The following is an 18,737-nucleotide window of genomic DNA, read 5'->3' as shown; positions in this document are numbered from 1 at the left end:
TTTGCTTCTGACACTACATTTTATCAGTGGGCAGAGCAATCCAACTCATGGGAAGCCAGCAGAAGGAGCCGATGGGAAGGTCGATGGCATCCATTTCACAAAAGAGAGCGGCCGGGCTGGTTGAATTCAGACTCAGCTGGGAGCTGCGCTCAGACTGGAAAGTAAAAGCCGGCTCTCACAAATACCCTTACTGGGGAGTAAGCACTCTCCATAGACTTCCATTGTACTTATTTTCTTAGACCAACCTTTTTTCTGGCATAATTTTGTTCCAGATCAGGACCTGCAGGAGTGCTCCAGACACAAGTGGGATGTCACCCAAGTCTCCCCTCCCCTCAGCCACTCCGACAAGTCCCCGGAACGCCCCTTTTCCGGGCCTTCCGCCAGTATCCCTGCCACCGGGCTGGGCTTCCCCAGTGCCCCCCCTCCCCAGCTGAGCCGGCTCAATCAGGAGTCTGCCATATCCAGCTCTTCTCAGCCCAGCATAAATAAGAGTTGGATTGTGCCCTAAAGTCTCAAGAAAGCAAGCAGGATTAAATTTATGCAAACTAAGCTCACGGCTGTGCATTTTGGTGCTCTATTTTATTTTTTATATAATCCTCTGTGTACAAGCAGCTGCTCAATCGTGTGGCTATAAAATTAAATGAAGTAAATTAATAGAAATAATTATTGGCCTGTTTAGAAGGAATATTCCTAGCTTCTAGCTAGTGACTAGCATAGTAAACCAACACTGCAAATTTCTGCAAAAGGTACTAGCTATCTGTGGCCTAGAAGAGAGAACACCAACTTGTAAATCTTTGCCTACTCAGCTGGAAACAATCCAGACTCACCATAGGTGAGTTAACTAGGCAGTGGCCCATGTATATGCACAGGAAGTCCAGAAAATACATGTGAGGCTACATGTTTAAAAGAAATTGTGCTCCTACCCCAAGAAAAGAAGGGGGAAGTTCACAAGTGGTTTAACTAGTTTGTGCTCTTAGTTTAGGCATGCGGATGCTGGAGGCAGCTTGGTTTTAGCTTAATTATAGTTGAGGTTCCTGGTTTATATGTTGTATTTTATATGTTGTATTTTATCTATTTGTACGTCGCCTAGAGTGGCCGCTGACCCGGCCAGATAGGCGACTCAGAAATAAGTTGTTATTATTATTATTATTATTATTATTATTATTATTATTATTAGTTTTTCAGTTGTCAATTTACACCTTCTTAGTGAAAGACCATTGGAATTTTCTGTTGGAGGCTGAGCTGTAGATCTTAAAGGGAGGCACAATGAAGTCATAACAGCAGTTAAATTGTAGTTACCTGCTACAGCAGGAAAGAGGAAGGCCCCTGTTAGGGCACAATGTTCGATATAGCTTGTTATGGTTGCTTATTAAAAGCCTCAAAATTAAAAACATAACCAGTTCATTCTCCAATATAGTGTTCTGTTTTTCTTTCTTAAAAGAATGAGTCTGTGGGAGAAATGAAAATAATAGCGAGACATCTCCTTAGCCTTAATGTGTGGTATTAACAATGTACTATGGAGATATTTGGGGATCAAGTGTACTGCCTTCAAGTCGATTCCGACTTATGGTGACCCTACGAGTAGGGTTTTCATGAGGCTGAGAGGCAGTGACTGGCCCAAGGTCACCCAGTGAGCTTCATGGCTGTGTGGGGATTCGAACCCTGGTCTCCCAGGTCATAGTCCAACACCTTAACCACTGCACCACACTGGCTCTTTATTACCACACTTGGATATTTAGTCGACACAAATTCCAGGAGGAGATTCCAGAATACACTTTTGATTCAGGTAGGATAAGAAAAACGGGAAGATGAGCAAACTCTTCCACCACCCTCATTTTGCAACTCAGTTTTCCCAGCTTTCTTGGGGAGAGGGGGAAGTGAATCTTTCTAAGCCTTTCCCAGGAGAGCTCAGAAAAATCAAGCTGTCGGGAGCTTGCCCCTATTCTGTCCTACTGATCTCTGTCCTGGTTCTTGAAGGAACTTTTCTGTGTGAGAAGAGAAAGGGGTCGTGAGGGAGGGTTCACTGGAGGCAGGATAGGCCTTTTAGGTCTCCTCAAGGTTACAGAAATCTTCGTTTCTTTTGCTTCCCTGGAGGCATAGAACATTACAATTCCTGTGCACCTCAACAGGAAATGACGCATTAAGAACAAGGCCTCTAAAGTTTCTCTTAGCAATAGCAAGCTGTTCCCTGCTGCTAATCCCCACCACAAAAGCATTAGGTTTGCTTGTGGTGGCATTGGCTGATTGATGTTGGGTTTGGACTCGCCTTCCATTGGTAGGATTTTCAAACTGGGAAAGTTTGATTTCTGAACTCCTGCAGTTCCATAATTGAACCTCATCCCTATTTTAGCTGCTTCTCCACAGTCTCCTAAAATGCAAAGAAATAATGTGTGTCAGTCATTCTAGGGGTAGTGCTTATACCTCTGTTGTTGTTTTTCTGCCTTCAAGTCAATCCTGACTTATGGCAACCCTATGAATAGGGTTTTCATGGTAAGCGGTATTCAGAGGGGGTTTACCATTGCCTCCCTCTGAGGCTGAGAGGCAGTGACTGGCCCAAGGCCACCCAGTGAACTTCATGGCTGTGTGGGGATTCGAACCCTGGTCTCCCAGGTTGTAGTCCAGCACTAACCACTACACCACAGTGGCTCTCTTTATACCTCTATAGTGGTGCACAATTATCTGTGAGACACTCAGGTGTGTGAACCATGACAGGTCCGTGCATGGACTAAATTCCTCCCCTATTCTCCTGAGGTAGGTATCGGTTGTTGCTCCCTCCCCCCCAGAAAAAAACTGCTTCTGTAGACACAACCTCAGTACAAGGCAGCCTCCCAGGCACCCAACATGTAAGGAGCTGCCCTTGTTTTCATGTGACAGATCCAGAACTGAAGCCTGAAAAGACAGAAGTTACCTGAAATCCCCAGTGTAAGTCATGGCATCAGGCAAAGCTGCTGCTGTCCTCTGAGCAAGCAACAAGTGGCAATTTCCACTGCCAAGCCTCTTTGAAAGCAGTAGTAATTCAACCAGATGGTCACACAGGGGGGTGTGTGTCCATTGCAAAGTCACCTGCCAGATATAAAAGATACACCTTGAGCAAACTTTGCAATTAAGTTGTGCAATTGAAACACTCCCTTGCCAGTGCTGAGTAACTTTCCATGAAAAGGGTGCAGTCAAAGATAAGTAGATTCTTTCTTTTGATTAGTATCTTGATGGATCAGAACAAAATTGCCCCACTCTGTCAGTCCTGCACCTGTGGAAATGAAGATGCTGCAGAGAGTTTGCTTTTCTTCTTATACATCCACGAGAGTGGCCATATACTACAGCCAGCATGTATTTTTCACATTCCGCAATGTTAAATTGAAAATACCCCCAGTGCCATTCTGCTGCTTCCCATGAGGTCATTTCAAAACAAAACTGTACAAAACATAAAGTCCTGAACTAGGAAACACTTGCTTAACAACCCTCTAAGTTTTCATGGTGATACACAGAGCACTCAGAGAGAATCGAGAGTTCAAAGTGTAAAACAAGAGGGGAAAATCCAGACGCCTGTTGGACTTTTTTCTGTCAGTAGTCTTATAATTTGTTGAAATTAATTAAAAGGCAGCCATGTTCACAGAGTACCTGGAATCCTATTACTGACCTTGCCCATACTCTGACCTTCATATTCTGTAGTTTAAAAGTTTAAAAAATGCCTGGCCGATTTTTAATTAATTTAAGAAATTTAACATTGAAGTCTATTATAGCACTGGCCATGCTCAGTAAGAATCAACTGTCAGTGTTCTAAAAGCCAGACTCACAGCTGTTTGGCATGGCTAATTGGGGCCACACGCAAGCCAGACCTTTATTTCACTTTAGACAGTCATGGTTTTCCCCAAAGAATCCTGGAAGTGTAGCTTGTGAAGGGCTCTGAGAGTGGCTAGGAGATGCCCTATTCCCCTCGCAGAGCTACAATTCCCAGAAGAGGGGCTGACTGTTATACCACTCTGGCCACTGGAGCTCTGTCAGGGGAATAGGAGTCTCCTAACAACTCTCAGCACCCTTCAAAAACTACACTTCCCAGGATTCTTTGGGGGAAGCCATGAGTTAAGGAGAAGTACCTCAAGGCCTTGAGGCTTCACAAAGCCTGTCTCTGTGTGTGAGCAGATTCTACCAGAGTCGCTGAGTTGCTCCTGTCAACTGCCTCTGTATTTCAAAACTGGGCTGTTTCACACTTAAAAGAGGGTGCCACCACTAAAAAGTCCAGCCACCACCCACCCCTTTTTCTACAGGCAATAGCAGCAGGACATCTGATGTTGATCTTAACAGATGGGCAGCAACAGGTGGGAGCAGGCAGCCTTCAGATATCTTGGTCCCAAACTATCTATGGTTTTCATAGGTTCAATCCAGCAATTTGAATTGTACCTAGAAACAGACTGGAACTTTTAATTGTGGAGTGATATATTCTGAACAACCATTTCCAGTCAATCTGGCCATCATATTTTGAAAATTATACACCTCAATTCCTGGATTTTCTGCCGATGGATGTACAGCTGTACCAGTACAGCATGTCTTTTCAAGTGCCTGTTTGTTGTGTTCACTAAGTGTACACTTTAAAACTAAGGTGTATGTATAAACAAGTGTTGTTGAACAGGATCTAAGCTGCCCATTGTTGCATGACACTGAAAATAAATTAAGGAATTAACACACACACACACACGCACTTTATATTTCAGTGTGGTAGAGTGGACCTAGTGTTGGACTTCAAGTAGACAGACCTCGGTTCATTTCGCCCCTCAGCCTATGAAGCTCACTGGGTGGATTGGGGCCAGTCAGAGCCGCCCCTAGGCATCAGGAAGCGGGGCAGTTGCCCCGGGCCCCACGCTTGGGGGGGGCGCGCTTGGTGATCTGCTCACCAGCCGGCTCCTCCCTCCCTGCCTGCTTGCCTTCGCCAGGCAGGGCGCAGCACTCGCTCGCTCTCTTTCCACCGGGACGGGGGCTCGCTTGCCTGCCCAGCCGCCCGCCATGTTGAAGCCACCGCCCCTCCTGCTGCAGTCAGCGAGTGGTAGCCGCCCTGGGGACAGCGAGCTGGGCTGGCAGTTCCGGGACTGGTGCCTGCACACCTATGGCGATGACTCGGCCGTGACCCAGAGCAAATGTGGGGGGGAGCAACTTTGCTTTTGCCCCGGGCCCCGCACATGCTAAGGGAGGGCCTGGGGCCAGTCACCACATCTTAGCCTAGCCGTCCCCTGTCAAACCAGATGGTTTGAACTATGAACACCGTTATCCCTTCCACACTGGGATGGGTAACCACAAGGTTGCCAGATTCCTGGCCTGAGACTGATCCTGTATCTTTAGGAGAAGAGAAAGTCAGCCAAGTGCAGGTGTTCTTGCAACCCTGTAATGGGAAAAAACACGAGATGGATTTCTCCCTTCCCCCTGCACGTTTAAAGATACAAAAGACCTCTTGGAGGCTGGGCCTGGCAACCAAGAGGTCTTTTGTATCTTTAAAAGTTGTGGAGGGGGAAGGGAGAATTCTACCTTGTGGTTTTTCCCATTACAGGGTTACAAGAACACCTGCACTTGGCTGACTTTCTCTTCTCCTAAAGATACAGGATCAGTCTCAGGCCATGGACCTGGCAACCCTAGTAACCACTGTGTTGTAACCTCTCCATTTTTCTGTCTCCTGCATCCTCTCTGTAATCTGGCTTTTGGGCGACAGGAGAGTTGCTTACTCTGCTTAAATCATGGGTGGGGAACCTCAGGCCCAGAGGTCAAATGTGGCCCTTCAGACCTCTCTGTCTGGCCCTCGGGACTCTTCCCTGACCACAGCCCCTCCCCAACCTCATCCTCCTCGAGTGTTGTTGCCTGGCTGAAATGTTTCCTTAAACTCTGAGAATGCCCCTTGCTTGCCTGTGTGTGCAGAAACAAACCTCCTGTGCCAAGGTAAAATTTGCATTCATTGCTCTGCCCGCTTTTGCTCTGGTCCTGCCCACCACTGGCATGTGCTCCCCCAACCCTGAATGCCACCTCCAGGCTGAAAAAGATTCTCCACCCGTGGCAGGTAACCTTTTCCCCTTCCTGGTTCTTTCTTTGTCTCCAGAGCACGGCTGTGTCTGTTTCACAGTTCCTTGTTAGGCAATTTTCTGCTTCTAGCCCCTTCCCTCTGTCTCTGCAACAGTAATTAAGTAAATGGTCCAGACAATGCATGGCTGTCCTAGCCTGTGTATGCGTTATTAACCAATTTCTTCTGTGTATTTTTCTGTAGCGGCGTTTCCAGCCACAAAGCTGCTTTTGTTCCTCCTAAATCATTTTATATTAGCTTTCAAACCTTTATTCATTTGTAAACAAATATTGCAGCTGCAGTGTGTTTATTGCTAGTTGTCTTAGCAAGCACACTAAGATTGATTTATGCCGGGTGTTGGGAATCCTTGGCCCTCCAGATGTTGCCGAAGGAGAACTCCCATCATCCCTGGCCATTGGCCATGTTTGCTGGGGCTGATGGGAGTTGCAGTTCAGCAACATCTGGAGGGCCAAAGGTTCCCCAGATCTGGTCTGCTTAAATTCCCCAAATTAAACAAGGCTTTCAGAATCAATGTAGTTCTGTCTGTGTGGTGTGCAGTAGTCTCCAGTAAAGATAAGAATGTAAGAAGAGCCTGCTGGATCAGGCCAGTGGCCCATCTAGTCCACCATCCTGTTCTCACAATGGCCAACCAGATGCCCACGGGAAGCCCACAAGCAGGACCTGAGTGCAAGAGCACTCTCCCCTCCTGCGGTTCCCAGCAGCTGGTATTTGGACTGCCTCCAACTGTGGAGGCAGAGCACAGCCATTATGGCTAGTAGCCATTGATAGCCTTATCCTCCATGAATTTGCCTAAACCTCTTTCAATGCCATCCAAGTTGGTGGCCATCACTGCCTCTTGTGGGAGCGAATTCCACGGTGGAACTATGTGCTGTGTGAAGAAGTACCTTCTTTTGTCTCATTTAAATGTCCCAAAAGTAGAATGCCTCAATATTTGCTTGTAGGGAATATATATGTAAGACATGTACATGCAAATATGTGCGCTTATGGCACAGGTGTGGGGAATTGTTGGTCCTCCAGATGTTGCTGAATAACAACTCCCATCAGCCCCAGCAAGCCTGGCCAGTGGCCAGGGATAATGGGAGTTGTAGTTTTGGAGCGTCTGATGGGCCAAAGATTTCCCACACTTGCATTCACAGATCTGGTAACGTGATGAAATTTCCCCTGTGTCTGGACAGCACATGGAGTATGACAAGGAAGCCTGTGGCACGATTTGCCGCTGGAAACGGGGAAAGGCCAAGCATGGCATGGTAACATGGAGTGTGTTTTATTACAGAGGGGATTATCTTGACCCAAGGATGCCACTGATTAATAGCAACCTTCTGTTTCTCATGGCATCTAGGATCATGGGAAGCTGCCTTATACCGAATCAGACCATTGGTCCATCTAGCTCAATATTGTCTACACTGACTGGCAGCTGCTCTCCGGGGTTTCCCAGCCCTACCCTGAGATGCCAGGAACTAAACCTGCATGGAAAGCAGATGCTCTACCGCTGTGTTACCTCCCTTTCCCAAGCTTTGTGCAGGATATGGATGCCTTTAAGTTGGACAGTGAAAAAGGCAGATAAGAGAAAAATCAACTCATTTGAAATGTGGTGTTGGAGGAGAGCTTTGTGCATACCATGGACTGCGAAAAAGACAAATAATTGGGTGTTAGAACAAATTAAACCAGAACTATCACTGGAAGCTAAAATGATGAAACTGAGGTTATCATACTTTGGACACATAATGAGAAGACATGATTCACTAGAAAAGACAATAGTGCTGGGAAAAACAGAAGGGAGTAGAAAAAGAGGAAGGCCAAAGAAGAGATGGATCGATTCCATAAAGGAAGCCACAGACCTGAACTTACAAGATCTGAACAGGGTGGTTCATGACAGATGCTCTTGGAGGTTGGTGATTCATAGGGTCGCCATTAGTTAAAATCGACTTGAAAGCACATAACAGCAACTCCATCCTATCAGTGTCTTGCTGATGTCAGCAGAGTGAGAAGCAGGTTGGCCGAAGAGGGCTTCTGTGTAGTACTGCTGATTTTTCCGCCACTATTACTTGCCAGGCCAGGCTTTGTCAGCCTCTGCAGCTGAAACCTGACCCCTCCCATCCCCTTGGCCTTGCAGCAGAACACCCAAGAGAAGGATGGAAGTGGGGGGGGAGGTTTGGGTCCTCCTGAGGTCAGTTGTTAGGAAAAGAGTTCCCTTGTGGTACAAACCTGAAAACGTTGGCCTTCCAAGCAGGAACTTCTGGAGTCCTTTTTCTCCTTCCCAGACTGTTCTCACTGAAGGTCTTTCTTTGCTTCCCCTGTCTCTGCAAAGCTTATCACGAAAGGAATATTGGATGTCCGTGTGACCAGCAAGTTCTGACCTCGCTCGTTCACGCTAACAATTTCCTGTGAACTGCAGGCTCCTCGGGTCCCACTATTGTTGCCCAGGCAGCCGTTGGGGGTTTTGTGTGTGTGTGTCTGGAGGGGGAGAACAAACAAGACTTATTTACTGTAGGCCCGTGTCCTGTTTGTTTATAGCTTGCTGGGAAATGCCGCTTTGCCAGAGTCTCAGCAGCAGCAGTTGCTGCAAACAAACGAAATTGTTTTCTATTGATTTGTGCGGGACGTCAAAGCTTTGTGAAAAGGCAGGTTAAAAAAAGTTACAATTGACTTTGCTTATCAAGGGTGCTTTTTGATGACCTCTTTTTCCCAGATTGTTTTCCAACACTTCCTAAATAACTTCCAGTGGGAGGCGTACCATTCCCCACCCTACCCCACTCACTCAAGAGGTCAAGTGAGCATTGCCAGATCATTTGGTTCCTTTTTCTGACTATCTGATTGGAATAAGCACGGCATGAGAGAGGTGGTGGGATGCTGTGGGTCTCTAGCTTGGGACAAGTGGGGCAGTCGACAAAAATTGACCGCCCGCTACAAGAAAAGTGAGCATTCCGTGCCCACTGAGCATACTCAGTCCTCATGGGGCTGTTTTTTGGGGTTCCCCCTTTAGAGTTTTCTCCCCCCTAAAGTTATTTTGTCAACATTAGGGTTCCGCCTCAGCCAGCTAATACGTTTCCCTTGGGTGTGAGCGGTGCCATTTTGGCTACATAAGGACAGGCACTCGTACACGCAGTTCCCTTTTAGTATCGATCCAAGTGCGGCCCTGCAGCAAAATGTGGCAGTGTGGAGTGCTTCTCTTTGGAGTTCCATCTACTTCATTCCATTCCCTCCCCCCATTTTCCTTTAATTTTATTTTTTTTCCCTCTCAAAACTGTCTGTCAGCATTCCACATCCACAGAGCAACCTCAGTCCTCACTGGACTGTTTTGGGGTTGTTTGCTTTTGTCTCTTTGGGGTTTTTTATTTTCTTTTTTAACTTCAGCAAACCCCCTAAGCATGCCTTCCTTTTGCCATGTGGGAGGCGCTGTTTTGATTACGTAAGGATTGGCTCTTGGAGATTTGAGAGAAGCGGGGTGTGCAATAAAATGTTGCAGTATGAAGTGCCCGTTTACTGTTCCAGTCAGTTAACCATGTCCTCCTTCTACCCCCAAACAGGGAGGTTTTAAGGGTAGCTAAATCACAGAGTGTTCCAGAATAACATTTTGAGAAGGAGCACAGCAGGCTTTCCCCCCTTGCTGTCTAGTATTTTGATTATGAGTCCCAAGCTTACTTTGAAATTGAGAGCTTAGAAGGGGAGAGGTTTGGACTTCTCAGTATTACAGTGAGACCATCTGGGGTTGCGCAACCAATCCTCAGTGAGTGTACTCTGCCTTTTACCCAAAATGCAAAGATCCATGTAGAGCCTTGAAATCCTCAGATGGGTTTAAGCTGTCACGAAGACATAGTAAGCAAAAGTAACTTCTTGCCAACGTACCTGATTTAAATGACTGCAGTATTTATAACAGTGTGGGGGTGTTCACGTTAAAAAACCATGGTGTTCCCAGCCCTTCTTTGACTTATGATGCTTCAAAGGCTGCAGTTCTCAGTCTCCAATTCGTATTGACAGCTCAAAGAACATTTCGAGTGGGTTTTAATTTTGTGCTTGGTCAGCTCAGATCAGATTAAGAGCCATTCTACAAGCTAATGGTGTATAAAGTCCCTTTCTTTTAGCTGTAGATTGGAATTCAAAGACAGAGTCCTCCTTTATACTCCTCTACATGGTTCTAAATCCCTGACTGTGTTTTGTTCCATGTCAGATGAGGCGATAGTGTCAGGGACAGGCAATGTTGCTTAGCTCCTGAAACCTTTTTTGCTATGCAGCTTGACTGAGATCCAAGTGACACTTATGACAGCTAAAGGCTGCCAAATCAGTTTCATTTTCTCCATCACTGGCATACGTGCCTACAGGTGTACTAGGAGGGGCAACATACACCTTTTGTGCTTTCCTATTATCTTTGGCGCATTCCATTCCTGGATTTAAACTTGGCAATCCATACCCTGTCATTCATATAGGGGTTCCACGCCCCTGTCCTAGACTCGCTCAGCTGGTCTTGTGGTACCTTCTGCATAGACCTGTCATAGTAATGATCCAGAGGACGTTGAATATTAATTCCTAAACCATACTCCAGATGTGGGGAACCTTTAGCCTGCAAATGTTGCTGAACTACAATTCCCATCAGCCCCAGGAAGCATGGCCAATGGCTATGGATGATGCAAGTTGTAGTTCAGCAACATCTGGAGGGCCAAAGGTTCCCTACACCAGCCATACACTATTGGCACATAATATGTTGTGACAAAGTAAAGAAAGGCTGCTCTGAAGTTAAAACACCCATGTCTTCTCAAGGAGGGCTGCCTGTTGTGTATCTGCATGATTAACTTTTCTAGCAGCATTTCTTCATTCCTATTCATCTCCAGCTGGCAGCAGGTAAATCTGTCATAAATCTGCATCAGATGTGGTTGGGTCAGTCAGTCACTTCCAGAGGCATAGCAGAATTACCCTCCCTCAGAGGAAGCTGCTTGTTGCATCTCTACATGAGTCACTGCTCTAGTCTGGGAGTTTTCTTGTCACTTACAAAAGCACAGGAGGTGGCTGCTCTATAGGTGGCTAATATTTAATCTTTCACTGTTTTTGGAGGTAAAAGGATGCTCCAATTTTAATTCAGGGTGACAAAGTGTGTGCTTCAGCTCTCCGAAGTGTGGGAAATCTACACAAACTTGCCTTTTTTATGGTACCATTATTGTCTGCAGTGTTAACATTACAACCAGAGAGGAGCCAGAGGGTCTTCTGTGTTCACTTTGAGATTCTGCAGCCAGAATAAATTAGGTAAATTAAGATGGATAAGCTGAGTCTAGGGTGGTGGAAGGAAAGGAGTGAACTAGAAACAGAGAGGAAATGGATGTTTCTTGGTTGTGGAAAGGTATATCGGATGGCCGGGGAGGGGGGGCAGGCAGGGGAGAGAGGGTGCCATTCCGCCTTTCTCAAAACCATTGCTGCAAATTAGGCTGTCTGCTTTCCAGTCGTTGGTTGACTCTGTTCACACTCCTGTGAGCTTTTCTGCTCGTGACATCTAGGATTCTGCTCTTCCTTTTAAAGAAGCCCATGGTTTTCAGATTCATGCATACACTGCTGGGTTCTGTTGCACAATTACAGCCATGGGTGTTTCAGGAGGACTGATCTGAGTGTAAAGAAGTAAAATAAACTGGTGAGTTGGGTTTCTGCAGGTGCACTTCCCTCGTGTATACATCACACAGGCAAAGTCCCACAACCCTAAAAGATTCTTGTGTGCTAGTCGGGGTTTTCTCTCTCTCTTCCTTCTTCCATCTACGGGCCTGTTAACCAGTGTGTCCCAGTTTAGGAATGCAGAACTCATGACAAGTTTGTTCAGGGCAGAAGCTTTCCAGTAGGTGAACATTAATGACATTGCCACTGGCATAAAACAGGCCACTGAAAAGACCTTTTCTTTTTCCATCCTCATAGTCCCTTGTGTTGTTTCTGCCCTCTCAAAATGTAAATGCAAATTAAAATTAAGGAAGATTTTTGTTTCCTTATTTATTTTCACCCAGAAGGCATTCTACCATGCTGTATTGTTGTAGCATCCCACCCTGAAGACCATTTGTTGCAAACAATTAAAAACACAACTCCATTATCTGTTGCTTGATAATGGACTTGATGTCAAAATCTCGGCAGCAACTTTTAAAAACAAGTTTCTAGTACTCAAGAAGACATTTGGGGGCATGTGAACATATCTAAAAAAAACCCTCAGAACCAGAGGGAGACAGAATGGAAGGGGGGGGGCTTCTGGAAAATAAATGGAAGTGCTCCCCACATCTCTTGTCTGCCACCAATGTGGCTATCATCACTCACACCCTTCATCCACCGTACTCTGGCTCCCGTTCATCACATGAACTCCAGATAATTTTTTAATTATAGGTTTCATTCACTTAAAAAAAATCTGTGCACATAATTAGATTGTTTTGAAGGTAACCTTAAGCACATGAGTGTGTGTGTGTGTTTCTGTTCAAATGCTACGGGAGGTTTTGGAAAGTTCAGCTTATTATCTCATGAAGTAAGTCTGCAGGAAGATAAGATTTGTCTGTGCTTATTTAGTCTTCCCTAAATTGCTGCTGCAGCCTCTCAGGCAATGATTGCATAACCTCTATGCGAAATACAGAACAGAAACCTTAAGTGCATGTTGACCATGGCTGCAAGGTCAAGTCCTAGTCGCAACCTGGCTGTGTATCTTTGGAAAGCGTATGTTTTTATCTCCATGGGATTTTAAAGACTGGCCCTGGTTGCTCATTGGGACCTCTCAGCTGATGATCTGAAGTGGTAAATAAATCATTGTTGTACTGGAAAAGGGGGATCTTTTGCTCGCTCGCTCTCTTTTTAAAAAAAGCCTGCTCTTCCCTCAGTTACTCTGCCACTACCACCATCTACAGGCTACAAGTTAGTATTACACTTACTAAGTATCTTTTGAATATTATCTTTTCTCAGAGATTCAGGAGAGGAAAGGTGGGATTTCACAGCCAGCAAAACAGCAAAGCCAGTGTATAAATATCTGTTTATTGGGCTTCAATAAGCTTCAGTTACCTGTGAAGGCAGCATCAGCCATATTGCTGCTCCCTCCCCACTTATAATGGAGTACTGAGAAATTCTACAGGCAGTTCTACTCAGGCTTTCGTTTTCTTTGGAGGATGCCTAAAGTGATTTGTAAGATTTTCTTTATTTACAAATACACAAAGAGAGTGTAAGTGGAGGCAAACGGCATTCATCTCTCCGAAGCAGATAATCCGCTACCCCATATCCGCAGGAACATATACAGTACAGTTCCTTATACAAGTCAGACCATCAGTCCATCTCGCTTAGTATTGTCTGCACTGACTGGCAGCAGTTCCCCAGGATTTCAAGCAGGAGTTGGTCCCAGCCGTACCTGGAGAGGCTGGGGACTGACTCTGCAAGGCAAATGCTGTACTATTCAGCTAAAGTTCTTCCCCAGTTCCCAGAGAAAAGCCCTGTGCCCTGTGAGATGCCTTCAATGCTCCTCCTCTGCTTCACCCTCTTTCTCTCACCACCCCCCACACACATGCCACCTGCCCTTCCCCTTAGCTTTGGGGTGTAGGCATCTTCCCCAAGCCAAGCTCCAATGGCTTTTCCATTCAAGTAGACAAGAAAGATTGCCCACTCTCTCCCAGTCACTAGCTCCCATTAAGGAAATGTCAACTGACCCTCCCAAGCCATTAACCATCAGTCTGCTTGACAAAGCAACGGCAGGCTAGCCATTAGCAATATTAAGAACAAGCACCTCAGTGCATAAATATATTGCTTAATGCAAGCAATGTAATCAGACAGCAAGCACATTTGTTTCAAAATCTGTACTGCTAGAATAAACCCGTACTCATCCCAGGCCTTTTGAAATCTTGCATTTTCTGAGGAGTATCATTTTTGCAACCCTCAAAAGAGAAAGAACTGTCAGCTTTGCCAGCGTCTCCAGAAGAATATATTTGAGTAACTAAAACTGAGCCAGTAGTTCTCCAACGTATTAGCTTGCTCACCTTTGGCTCTCAAGGGGTCCATTCCATCTTTGCATCAAAATGCAACTGACACGTACCCTGTACACTGAGAATGTTGCCTGATTTCTCTTCGCTTGAAATCCTTTTGGTTTGGGAATATAGCATGTTTCTATCGCAGCAGAGATGCTGAAAGGTGCAGGGGCTGTGTCTCTGATCAGTGTCCCACTGCTGAAGGGGGCGTGCTTCTTTGCCCCCTTATCAAAACCTTACTTCACTTTTATTTCTTAGCTTCTGTCAAGCAGGGATCAGCTTAGGAACCTAATATGAACAACCCCTAGAAACAGCAGCAATCAAAAACGGGGGGGTGGGGGGATTTTATCTGCCCTTTTTCAAAAGGCCTGATTCCAAGCCCTGATAAAAAACACTTAGCCACTGTGTCTTGTATTGCTTCCGCTCACTTGCTCTCTGCAGGGTCAGATATCTTCAGAATGCAAACAGACAATCAGCCCCTTTAGAGAGAAGATTTATCAACACTGGATGAACTCTGGCATCCACACAAGTGGCATCATGATACTATCAACTTAGAATTCCTCATCCCTCAGAAGGTTAAATCACTTTAGAGCCCCAAACATTCCCCATTCTTAACTGTTGCAGTCCCTTGTTCCATTAATGTTTAGCTCTATTTACTCCTCATTGCTCTCCTCATTTACTCTGTAAGTTTGCATTCTTCTTTCCAAATGTGGCTCGTGGGTGTGCTCCAGTCAGTGAAAACAAGCCAGGTGCAAACCATGGTTCCAGATCCTGTCTTATTCACTAGTTAAAGTTTGAACAAGCTGCAGTTCCCTGAGGTCAGGCTCAGTGCGGAACTGTGGTTTGTTTAAAAGCAGAAGTGGATGTTTCTGATATCTCTCTGTCATAGATCCAAAAGAAGAAGGGAAGTGAAGGGAAGGAGAGTGCAAGCCCAAGTTTCATTCAGGCTTACTTGTGTAGCAGGAAACCATGGTCTCCTGTTGCATCTGAACTAGGCCAGTGTTTGTTTGGTGACTAGAATTACTGCATTTCTTAATTTTACAGCAGAGCTTGGTGACCTTGTATTAAGTTGAAAACGTTCACTTTACAAAACGCAACCAATAACCCTCTTGTATTCTCTGTCTTTTAGGTCTTCCTGAACAGTACTATAGCCTCACGTGGTTCCTCAGTCCAATCCTGGGCCTGATCTTCACTCCTTTAATAGGTTCAGCTAGTGACCGCTGTACTCTCAGCTGGGGCCGCCGGCGGCCTTTTATTCTTGCCCTCTGCATTGGTACCCTCTTTGGAGTTGCCCTTTTCTTAAACGGCTCCATTATAGGTAAATCGGTGTGTGTGTGTGTGTGTGTTTGGATCACTGTACTGTCTATTCTCTGTTCAAGTAAGCAGTAAAGGATCACCCTGGACAGTCTGTTGAAAAAGCATTCACACTTAAACGTTACCCAAGGCGCTGTGGAATTTTGCTATCAAGCGCATGAATTCTGGGAATGGAATAAGCTGCAGAAAGTGAAGTGACTTAATTTGCTTGGTGTTGTGTCCAACACTATTCCTACTCAGAGCAGACATACTGAAATCCATGGACACGGCTAACGTAGGTCCGTTAATTTCAGTGGTTCTAATCTGAGTATGAATTAACTGGATACAATCCCTTGCTTCAAATTATGTTGCACAGTTTGTTTTGTGTGGTGAGGATGTTTGAATTGCCTTAACATGAGGTGTGTGTGGGGGGAGGTAACACTACATACCCCAAGCAAGACAACGTAGGAGTTGTGTGGGACTGGCATCTGACTACTTACAGCCAGTTCGTACCTATACATGAGCGATGGGAAGCCTGTGGGTCTCCAAATGTTATTAGACCCCCCACCTCTCATCAGCCCTAGCCAGCACAGCCAACAGTGAGGGATGTTTTGGTGGGCCGCAAGTTATGCTTCCCTGTTTCAACATTGTTTTAGGATTTACACCTAAGCTAATTTAAGTGGATACCTAAAAGTGTAAAATGCGACAAACACATTTTGTAAACCTGTGTATCACCCAGAGCTTGGAGAAGTTACTTTTTTTGAACTACAACTCCCATCAGCCCAATCCAGTGGCCATGCTGGCTGGGGCTGATGGAAGTTATAGTTCAAAAAAGTAACTTTTCCAAGCTCTGGTATGTCCTCTCATCAGGGCGCCATGATTGGCTTCAGCTCCCACTTGGGGGTAAATTCTGTGGCTAATCTGTGTTTGCCTTTGTGTGATGTGTGAAATGGCCTTAAAAATCTAATTCAGAAGCACACATGCAACCTCCTTAACCTTTCTTAGTGTTTGTCAGCTTTGAGAATGAGGGTTTCCTATTTATTTTATAAAGACTGAAGCCCGAATGTCCATGGAAATATTTCTTGGGCGCCTATCCTTCCTACCCACCAAGCATGGGAAAACTCTTTATGGGGCTGCAATCACTAGAAAAATACATCCAGATTCTTCCTTGGCAGGAGCAAGCCCTGTGTGAATGGCCCATTAAGAATTCTTTCCATGGACTTCTCAGACTCACACATCTCTTTAATAACATGTGGAAAAATGGAATTTGAATCAGTTACAGTTGATTCAGGAACATTGCTGGAGAGTCTCACATTCTCTGCGTGAGAGACTTATATTGCAGTTTTCAACACAAGATGTGTAAGGCTGCTTTTGACAAATATGTGACTGTCTACACTTTTTTAAAATGGGGAAGTAGCCTTCAGTTTATGAGTGTTGATAGTTGGGTGCTGAGCTTCAGAGAACCCCTGGCTAATCTCTGTTGGAAAAAGATTTTGGACAACATAGACCCTTGGTCTGATCTAGCAAAGGCAGCCCTTTTTCCCCCTTATTTCTAAAGCGTCTTCCAGCATACAAAGTGGGTACAATTCTTACCTCATTTTCCCTTCCCAATTTCTCTGAGCTCAGTTATGCTGAGAGAGAGCGGCATAACCTTCCTCGCCCAACAGGCTTTGCTTCCTCAGAGCAAGAGTAAGAGACAAGCTTGAGGCTTGCCACTTCCTTCCCTCTCCTGCATTTGTCTGCAGAGAAGACTTCTTGGTTTGTTGAACCACAGTTTCCCCAAGATAGCCAAGCCAGCAAACTGTGTAGTTTAAGCAGGATCCAATGGTGGCTCCAAATCCTGCTTTGTAGAGAGCGTTTGAACCACTGTTTCTGACTTTGGTTGTCTCGGGAAAACTAACAGCAAAAAAGTCTCCTCTACAGCTGGACTGGCACACAAGAGGAGGTGGAAAGGGGGCAATGCTGAGCACTTGAGTTCATCACTTGTTCCTGCTCCAGTTGGACCAGGAGTGTTCCATCTGAACCGAGCCAGGGACTAGTCTAAAACCATTTTATGAATTTCAAGGCTGAGTGGACGTGCACACCTGGACCTCCAAATTAGCATTCCAGCCACAGAAACAGAAATATATATATATATATATATATCTCACATACACACCTTCAGTTAGGTAGAAATGATCAATGTCCTAAGCTCTGCCTTAGCCTTTGTTTCTCCTCATTCAAAGTGACTGCCTTACTTACCGCAGGCCTGTGGTGGTTGCATTTGCAAGCGCACCTTCCCATTAATACAATGGTTGCCAGCAAAATGTTAGCAGGACTGAAATGAATGCAGCCAGTTCTTGGCATGGGAAAACTGTAGGAACCTGTTCACAGGGAAATGCTTCCTGTTGTGCTCTAATTTCCCTTTAATGCATATCTGGCAAACACATCCTGTTTCCAACATTATTTGAAAGGAAAAAAAAGAAAAGAAAAAAGGTCATTTCACTTTTTCTTCTGTGCTTAGAGGAGTCTGCATTTGGGGCGGGGGGGTTAGAGATCACAGCAAGATCTAAAAATTGTTTATCAAATGACTAAATGGGGAAGAATAACTCTTTCCTTATCCCCGTCAAAGCTTTTAGAACAACAGCTTGGGGGAACAATGGAAGTTGGGAATTTACCATCTTTGGGAATTCTGCCCGAGACTAGTTCTGTAGCAACATCTCCTTTGGAGAGCGGTTACTTCTGTGCCATTATTTTTCCTCTGCGGTGGAGCAGCTTTAATTTTGTAGAAGGGCTTGTTCTTTGTAAAATATTCCCAAGGCATATTAAAAGGGGATATGTTGAACATCTAAAGCTGTCTTATACCGAATCAGGTTGCTTGTCTACACTGAGTGGCTTCCCAAGATTTCAGACAAGATTCTTTCCCAGCCCTTTCTGGAGATGCCAGGGATTGAACCCGGGACCTTCTGCGTGCAGAGTGTGTGCTCCACCACTAAGCTCCACCTGCTCCTTCTGTCCCACTACCCCGCAGTGAATTTATGAAGCCTGCAGACTTTGATCTCTGTGATGGTTCAATCAGTGAGCATTTGAATTGTCACACTAGAATGTTCAGGGATTTCCCTGCAATTGAGGACTAGCAACATATCATTTAAAAGCACCTCCCCTCCTCCAAAATGCTCCAATTCTGTAGCAACTCCCAGAGAATACGTTCCTCACTCTGTGGTGTGATTGCAGCCCTGCAGATTTCAATACTTGCTTCTTTTTCTGTTTTTCTTTAAAAAAAAAACTAGTGTTTTCACAAGTTGTGTAATATATTTTTTTTGAACTACATTTTACCTGGGCTGACCTTCTCAACCCTCTCTTTTTTCAGCTTTTGTCTGGAAAAGGAAGAAGTGGTGACTAACACTTTGCAAAGCACAAAACGTGCCCACAAGCACCCCTGCCGTAGCTGCAAG

At 45.3% G+C, this 18,737-nt stretch overlaps 1 protein-coding gene across 3 annotated transcripts in view; it reads left to right on the top strand.

Moving 5' to 3' along the window:
* The window catches only part of SLC45A4 (solute carrier family 45 member 4), a 110,884-nt gene that overhangs the window by 74,822 nt on the left and 17,325 nt on the right, over positions 1-18,737 (top strand). For all 3 annotated transcript variants that reach the window (XM_061607052.1, XM_061607050.1, XM_061607051.1), the window contains one exon: positions 15,140-15,328. In XM_061607052.1, the coding sequence (XP_061463036.1) occupies positions 15,140-15,328 (189 nt within the window). The remainder of the gene's footprint in view (positions 1-15,139; positions 15,329-18,737) is intronic.

Source organism: Rhineura floridana, chromosome 1 (assembly GCF_030035675.1).
Source record: "Rhineura floridana isolate rRhiFlo1 chromosome 1, rRhiFlo1.hap2, whole genome shotgun sequence".
In the NCBI taxonomy this organism is placed as follows: domain Eukaryota; kingdom Metazoa; phylum Chordata; class Lepidosauria; order Squamata; family Rhineuridae; genus Rhineura; species Rhineura floridana.
Note: the sequence above shows the minus strand (reverse complement) of the source record. Positions and strands in the feature narration are given on the sequence as shown.